The 7,368-nt window shown below is 37.4% G+C and overlaps 1 protein-coding gene across 3 annotated transcripts; it reads left to right on the forward strand.

The window, feature by feature from the left end:
• The first annotated feature begins 70 nt into the window (after positions 1 to 70).
• LOC128209992 (actin-3-like) lies at positions 71 to 6,461 on the forward strand. 3 transcript variants are annotated; one of them, XM_052914277.1, is made up of 4 exons: positions 71 to 170; positions 690 to 853; positions 3,180 to 3,269; positions 3,930 to 6,461. In XM_052914277.1, the coding sequence occupies exons 2-4, from the start codon at positions 713 to 715 to the stop codon at positions 4,959 to 4,961; spliced, it is 1,263 nt and encodes a 420-aa protein (XP_052770237.1). In that variant the 5' UTR covers positions 71 to 170; positions 690 to 712; the 3' UTR covers positions 4,962 to 6,461. The 3 variants fall into 3 exon arrangements, with proteins under 3 accessions (XP_052770237.1, XP_052770238.1, XP_052770239.1); XM_052914278.1 differs by lacking the exon at positions 71 to 170 and adding an exon at positions 197 to 460; XM_052914279.1 differs by lacking the exons at positions 71 to 170; positions 3,180 to 3,269 and adding an exon at positions 197 to 460.
• Positions 6,462 to 7,368: the final 907 nt, after the last annotated feature.

The following is a 7,368-nucleotide window of genomic DNA, read 5'->3' on the forward strand; positions in this document are numbered from 1 at the left end:
ATGTATTAAATAGCGTGAGTATTGGTGGTTTGTATCCTGCCTATTTATAGCTGATTGTGTTTCCCAAATTAAAAATAGAACTATGTCAAACATGTAGGTTACTGGTACATTCCAATCAACGTGAAACTGAAGTTAATATATCAGGAATATAAAGCGGAATTACAATTTGGGTATGAAATGTTGCTTTGTTATTACCTGTGCCATTTTATATTAGTATGTTGCTTAAGCTAATTGATATTATGCAAGTGTTACTAATGATTCAAAATGGCTGTCAAAATCTGCCCATCATGGCCATTGCATTAAGACTCGTCACAGATTGTTATATGAACCAAACAACTGTTCAAGGAATGGACTATCAATGAAAACTGCAATGCTAAATGAAAAAATGTTTCTCGATTGATTTGCAACATCCGGATTTCCATGACAACAAAAGTTGCTAATTTATTTCCATAAACAGCAGGTATGTTAGTGTCTCAAGTTAGACGTTTTTGTGTAGTTTTACATAACAGGTATGTACTGGATTTCTTTAAGTAAATCACTATGCTGTTTATAATTGGGACTGAATTTGTTTGGGTTGCTTAATTATATTTTTGTCTAAATTTCGGTACTTTATACCGATCTCATAAATTCATGAAGATATAACACTGTAATAAAATACAATCTTTCATACTGTGTGTGTTAACATTCAGGACGTAGTGAAAGGTGGAAGTACATGAATACAATGGTGACAGGACTAAGACACGATATGTCATCCCTGGTGCCTCTTGTCATTGACCCTGGGTCAGAAACCCTTAAAGCTGGATTTGCGGGTGACGAGCAGCCTTTAATCGTGTGTCCAGACCTTGTCTGTAAGGTAAGGAAAGTACATCTAAATGGGATAGTACATGTTTCCTGATTAACACTTATTAAGTTATTTCCCAATCAGGAAACAAAATTAACCAGGCAGTGAAAACAGCTTAAAAAGCTTTAATTTCAGCATAGTCATTTTGTTCATTCATTCGACTACAAAACAGGAGATATATTCACTATTTTGTTCCGGGTTTCGCTTTAAGTACATGTGAGCATTTTCCAAGGTCTCAAGTAGTGCGTATATTTATTGCTCATTGTATCGATTTTTGTTTAATCAAACAAGCATATAAAGGCGTAACATTGCACACAAATTTAATTGCTCTATTGAAGGTCGCGGTTGTAAAGATATGCATTTCTGAAGGCTTTCTGAATATTTATCTTCGGTCTTAAACAGGTGAAGCATAAAAGTACAACCTTACTTGTAGTTTCAAATGTGCTTATTGTCTTTTTTTCATTTTCACTTTGATTTTATGTAAGCGGCTGGAAGCTGAACTAGCAAGGTTTGGAAGTAATAGCTGCCGTAAATAATTACTAACCCTGGCATATATATCTTCCGTGTAATGCTTTAATGTTACTAGGCAATAGCGACTAGTTAATTTTATTTAGCATCGAACCAAGATCCGAAAACCTATCAAACTATGCGAAAAATGATTTATTGGTAAAGCAAAAACCCTTCTGTCGATTTAAGTGAGCTTTAAAGTGCAGCCTTATTATGTTTGAAACATCATCACATTTAGATGATCCTATTTTTATGTTTAGCTCCGATTTTTTTCTTACGTCCAGTATGATACTTTTTCTAAACATCCCAAAAATTAAAACCCATTCTTACTTTCTGTAAAACACAATATGCTATTCCAAATTCCAAAAATAATTGGACACCGTAATTGTTGTTGTTTTAGGTCCAAAAGCTAATCGTCATACGACGCTTATTTTCAACGGATTTCCGATTTAGAATAGCATCGAACAGAAATATTACAGATCTCAACGATTGTGAAACAAGTTGTTACAACATTATATTAATCACTCTCGTTGGCACGATTTTACGCGAGCGTGTGGTTTTATGATGTGGGGAAACCGGGGTACCCAGAGGAAACCCACTTGTCTGGCTTGACGGTGACCACAAACTAACTCACGTGCGCCCATGCCGGAAATCGAACCCAGGTCGCCTAGGCGAGAAGCGAGTTCGCTAACCACTGCGCTAACCGGACAACCAAAGCTCATTTTATTTGAACTAGTTGTCCTGTTTTAGTTCATGTCCTCAAACATAGTCCAGTATCAGCAGTAGTCACAGGGCTTTGGAATGTTCTCGATATACAATGTTTCAGACCTTCACTGTGAAAGGACATAATGAACGCTTGCTTACCGTGTCCATCACATTGGCAATATTTGCTGCCGACTTGAACAGCAAATTACACATCTCTCCCAGCAAGAATGACCACGATTCTTCTGCAGACTCAAGAAAATACATATTTCATTATTTAGTATGTTTCATAATTTATTAAGGGGACGTATTCACAGATTTAATGTTGGCAACAATTTCTTTAAACCCTGTTGAAATTGTGTTATTTTACGTATGATATTGTGTTATTTTAAGTATAATATTGTGTTACTTTGTTATATACTGAAAGTAAGCGGCCTGGTGGTTTTAAGTTGGCGGTCCGATGGCGTGAAATTGGCGGCATTGCGGCGTGAGATTAGCTCTGTATTCAATGAAAACGCAAATGCTTTTTCTGCAGAATGGAAGTTCAAATTAGCAAAAATCTGTTAGCATGACACATTCGCAAGGTAGCCAACTTCATGTACATTACTTTTACGAAAAACGCAAAACTGAAGCTGGTAGAAACTCATTTAAACAGCACTTGTAAATCCGTGTAAAACAAATCATTTTCAAAAGCATTAATAACGATTTGCGTCAAAATATAGCATTTTCTTTCACATGACTGTTTCTTAACAATGTAAATCAAAGTTTTTTCGCTGTCTGAAGCTATAAAATGTGAACAACTCCCGGTAAAACTTAACGACTTTTGCCCTGATGTTCAATCGTCGATGAATGTTTGTGAGCAACTAGTTACTGAAGGATCCGATGGTAGGGTAGGTATCATGGCTCTAATAACGTCTTTTCTGACTGGTCAGCGTTTCATTTCCTGAGTAGAAAACAGTGGTCATAGGAAGTGCCCCTGGTACGGCTCGAACCCACAACCCCTAACCAGTTGCATGTTGGCTTCTAAAGCAATACATGTACTGGGATCGATCACAAGCAGGGGCACTGTTTCTTGGCTTATCAAAACGGACAACAGCTTGAAACGAATATGCTTGATTGTCTTTTGCAGGAAAAAGAACCGGATACATGTAAATCCGACAGGATTTTGGACCCAGATAAATACGAATTCAAACCGATAGAACATGCCAAAGACTTTGAGGTAATAAGCCGTCGGAGTCTTTTCATTTAGGCGTTTTTGCACAGGAAAATACATAAAATACTACTTCAAAAGCGAATGAAATTCATATTCAATACTTTTCGTCTAAAAGGCTTTTTTAAACCAAACTAAGTGAGAATATTGTTAATGACACGTTTGACAGCAGTAACCCGAACTGTTCTTGTTAGATCAGTAGGTCATGCATGTTTTTGCTTAGACTAAGGGATGACTTAACGCTTATTAAGAGAACGACCTTCCTAAAAACACACCAGACGAACATTTAGGGAGACGATCACTACAAACAGACATTTCAAAATGATGGCATTGGGATATATATGGTCGTTCCTTCATGGCCAGATGTATCGAACTTCAATGGGTTTTAAAATTTCAAAAATAAAGTCACGTTTTTAAATTCACATAACAAGTTATTCTAGGCCAGGTTGTTGCATGTTTAAAATATTAATTCATTATTTACTAAAAATGTTTGTTTGCAGTGGCTCGATTTAGACCCTTTTCATTGACTGGTTTATATGTATTATTATTTTTAAATTCCTCCAGGGATGAATGTTTTTTTTAGTCCTGGCATTTTTGGTGCGGTCAATGCAAACCGGGACATCTTTTTAGTCTCTGTAAAAATATATTTCATTTTTACTTGCATTTCAGCAAGCCGGGCTGCCGCCGGGGCTGATGGATGCGGTGAACTCCATCCTAGAGGCGGAAGGTCACTCCCCAGAGGTGCCGTGTCCGCTCCACGTCATAGAAGCGCCGGTGGAGCATGGAATCGTGGTGGATTGGGAGGCCATGGTCGACGTCCTTGACCTTTGCTTCAAGGAACGACTCGCCGTCTCTCCGAGCGAACATCCGGTGCTTATGACAGAATCTCCTATTAACACAAATTACCTCCGCGAAAGATTGACTGAAATTATGTTCGAAAATTTCCAGGTACCCGCGTTCTACCTTAAAGACACGTCTTCTCTGTCATTACTGAGCGCGGGCCTTGAAACAGGCGTCGTTGTCGAGTCGGGGGATGGATGTACGTATACGAGTGTCGTGCACGAGGGTCACGTGATAAGACAAACCATACCTAAGACGTTCTATGCCGGAAATGACGTCACTAGGTATGTTGTTGAGATGCTGAAAAAACATAAAGAGTGCAATAATTTGAATGGAGATATTATTGCTGTAGCTAAAGATATAAAGGAGAGGCTATGTTTTGTGTCGGAAGACTTCGATGCTGACCTTAAGTTGGCAAAATCTATAGACCTGTATGAAAGAAAATATGAGCTGTCTTCCGGTAAGCAAATATCTTTAAATTTAGAGCGTCTCTACGCTGGCGAGAGTTTGTTTTTTCCGGAAATGTTTGGATGCAATTGCCCCGGACTACACAAACAAATTTGTCGGACATTGAAAATGTGTGATCCCGAAATCCGTCGGGAGGCGTGCACAAATATACTGTTATCCGGCGGAAATACACTGTTCCCAGGAATGACGACCCGTCTACAAATGGAAATGAATCGTGCACTACCGGCCAGCCTAGGGGCGCAGGTTCTAGAAATCCCGAACCAGCAACTGTTCGCGGCGTGGATCGGGGGGTCCCGCTTTGCGAATTCAGAGGCTATGTTAGATCGTTGGATTTACAAGGCGGATTATGAGGAAAAAGGAGCCGCTGTAGTGAACAAGAAATGTAAATCTTAATAATAATCAAACGTAGTGTAGCACGATTTGTGAACTGTTGTATGTGTAGTTTAAAACGGTAAGTTTGTATGAATGTTTAAATGTTAATGAACGAAGTTTGTTCCTTTTGTCTAATATCAAAGACTTCAGTACTGGTTTTTGCCCAAGAAACATAACCAGAACTGTGATATATATCAGCTTAATATCTTTTTCTTCACAATCAAGATGAAATGAATGATTTTTAACCGGTGTAACATTGCAAGGCATTTATGACTTATTTTCTGACAGTAAAGCGTCTCCGGCCTTTTTGATTTTTGCAAAAATCTCTTCCTTAGAAAGAATTCCAGGCTGATCATTGTTGAAGGCATATTTTACCGGTGTATGTTTTTACTGTTGCTCAAATTATCATTCTATATTATAATTATATAATATTGAAATTGCTGTTGTAGTTGTATTGTAAAATTTGAAACTTAGCATTTACACATGCCTTCGCGTTTTGTCAGGGATTGTTGCGAAACACTTTTTGTACATGAACTTGTAATTTGCATGTATATAGACATGGACGTGTAACATCACGTTGAACGAGCACGTGTGACATATTAAATCCTACTTTTAATCACGTGTCCTGACTACGTTGTACTCCGTATCTGGAGCGTACACCTTACAGAAGTATGCAACACGTTCGTGTACACATGGCGCTTGACGTGTATACACTGAGGGCTATAAAGAGGTTGTAACGCACATGTACACGTACTTGTATCTTGTATAGCTACACGTACACGTTAACATTGTCACTGAGTTTAAGAGTCGTTTGCACCATTTCACTTTAAGCGTTTACGTATAGGCTGGCTGATATTCGCAAAGAATCAGTTTCCGTGTGGAATCGTACATGCTATTCTAAACTACAAAGTACACATACATGGATGACGTAATACACAAAACGTAGCCCACACGTGCAGGTACCCGCACAGGTAGTGTTTCGCAAGTGCGCTATTGTTTCTTTAAGGGAAATCGGTAATTAGCCAATGTTCAGTTAATCATGACTTCAAATATGAATTTATGGCAGTATAGTAACCCTATTGTTTAGTCGTTTATGTGACATTTATATAATTGATAATACAAATAATTTTTCCAAATTTCCGACAAATATCAATTACTGAATTCTGGTATTTTCGGGGCAAGTTTCTTTTAAATGATTTGTGTTCTGTGCATTATGCTGACTTTTATCATTTGTATCTAAATTACAATTATGAACTCGAACGAAAAAGAACATGAAACTGTACCTTCAGAACTTAGCCAAGTTCCTTTGTATTGTAAGTAAGTGTGATTAATATCTAGCTGTACAATAATGATAAATACATAAAATTATATTGGGAATACCTAAATGTTGTCAAAACATTCCGTTAGTTTGGCTATGTTGAAATGACATATAATTATATAACATAAAATTATATGTTTATCTCTGCAAATGCTATTGAACAGTAAATTATCATATAACATTTTGTACTACATGTGTTTCAAGTTCTGTTGTTGTTTTTTATCTTCCGTCCTTCCTCGGTGTCAACTTGAAGGTTGTCTCCGTGGTGTGTTTTTAGCTCACCTGAGCACAAAGTCTGTCGTCCGTCGTTTGGCGTCAACAATTGGTTATAATCATCTTCTTCTCCTAAACCGCTTGGACAATTTTGATGAAACTTCATAGGAATGTTCCTTGGTTGTAGCTTTTTCAAAAGTGTTCAAAGAAATGATTTCCATGCAGAACTCTGGTTGCCATGGCAACCTAAAGTAAAATGTCAACAATTGGTTATAATCATCTTCTTCTCCTAAAGCGCTTGGATAATTTTGATGAAACTTCATAGGAATGATCCTTGGTGGGTGTTTTTTTCAAAATTGTTCAAAGAAATGAATTCCATGCAGAACTCTTGTTGCCATGGCAACCTCAAGGAAATGTCAACAATTGGTTATAATCATCATCTTATCCTAAACCGCTTGGACAATTTTAATGAAACTTCATAGGAATGATCCTTAGTTGGTGCTTTTTCAAAGTTGATCAAAGAAATAAATTCCATGCAGAACTCTGGTTGCCATGGCAACCTAAAGGAAAAGCGTCAACAATTGGTTATAATCATCATCTTCTCCTAAACCCCTTGGACAATTTTAATAAAACTTCATAAGAATGATCCTTGGTTGGTGCTTTTTCAAAATTGTCCAAAGAAATGAATTCCATGCAGAACTCTGGTTGCCATTGCAACCTAAAGGAAAAATTACAAAAGTTTTTTTGGCAAATACTATGAAGCCTAGTGCTTAAATATTTGGTGTGTAACATTGTTGATTGGTTATCAACCATGTTTATTCAAATTATGCCCTGGAGATCTGAATCTGATAGTTATGTCAAGTTTACTCTTGAAGCAAGGGCAGCAAGTCTTGCTAT

This window comes from Mya arenaria, chromosome 11 (genome assembly GCF_026914265.1).
Source record: "Mya arenaria isolate MELC-2E11 chromosome 11, ASM2691426v1".
Taxonomy (NCBI): domain Eukaryota; kingdom Metazoa; phylum Mollusca; class Bivalvia; order Myida; family Myidae; genus Mya; species Mya arenaria.

Bases quoted from the DNA above. Each gene is read 5' to 3' on its own strand.
- LOC128209992 (XM_052914277.1), top strand. From the start codon at position 713: ATGAATACAATGGTGACAGGACTAAGACACGATATGTCATCCCTGGTG. The intron at 854-3,179 runs GTAAGGAAAGTA...TGTCTTTTGCAG, and splicing joins GTCCAGACCTTGTCTGTAAG to GAAAAAGAACCGGATACATG. The intron at 3,270-3,929 runs GTAATAAGCCGT...CTTGCATTTCAG, and splicing joins AACATGCCAAAGACTTTGAG to CAAGCCGGGCTGCCGCCGGG.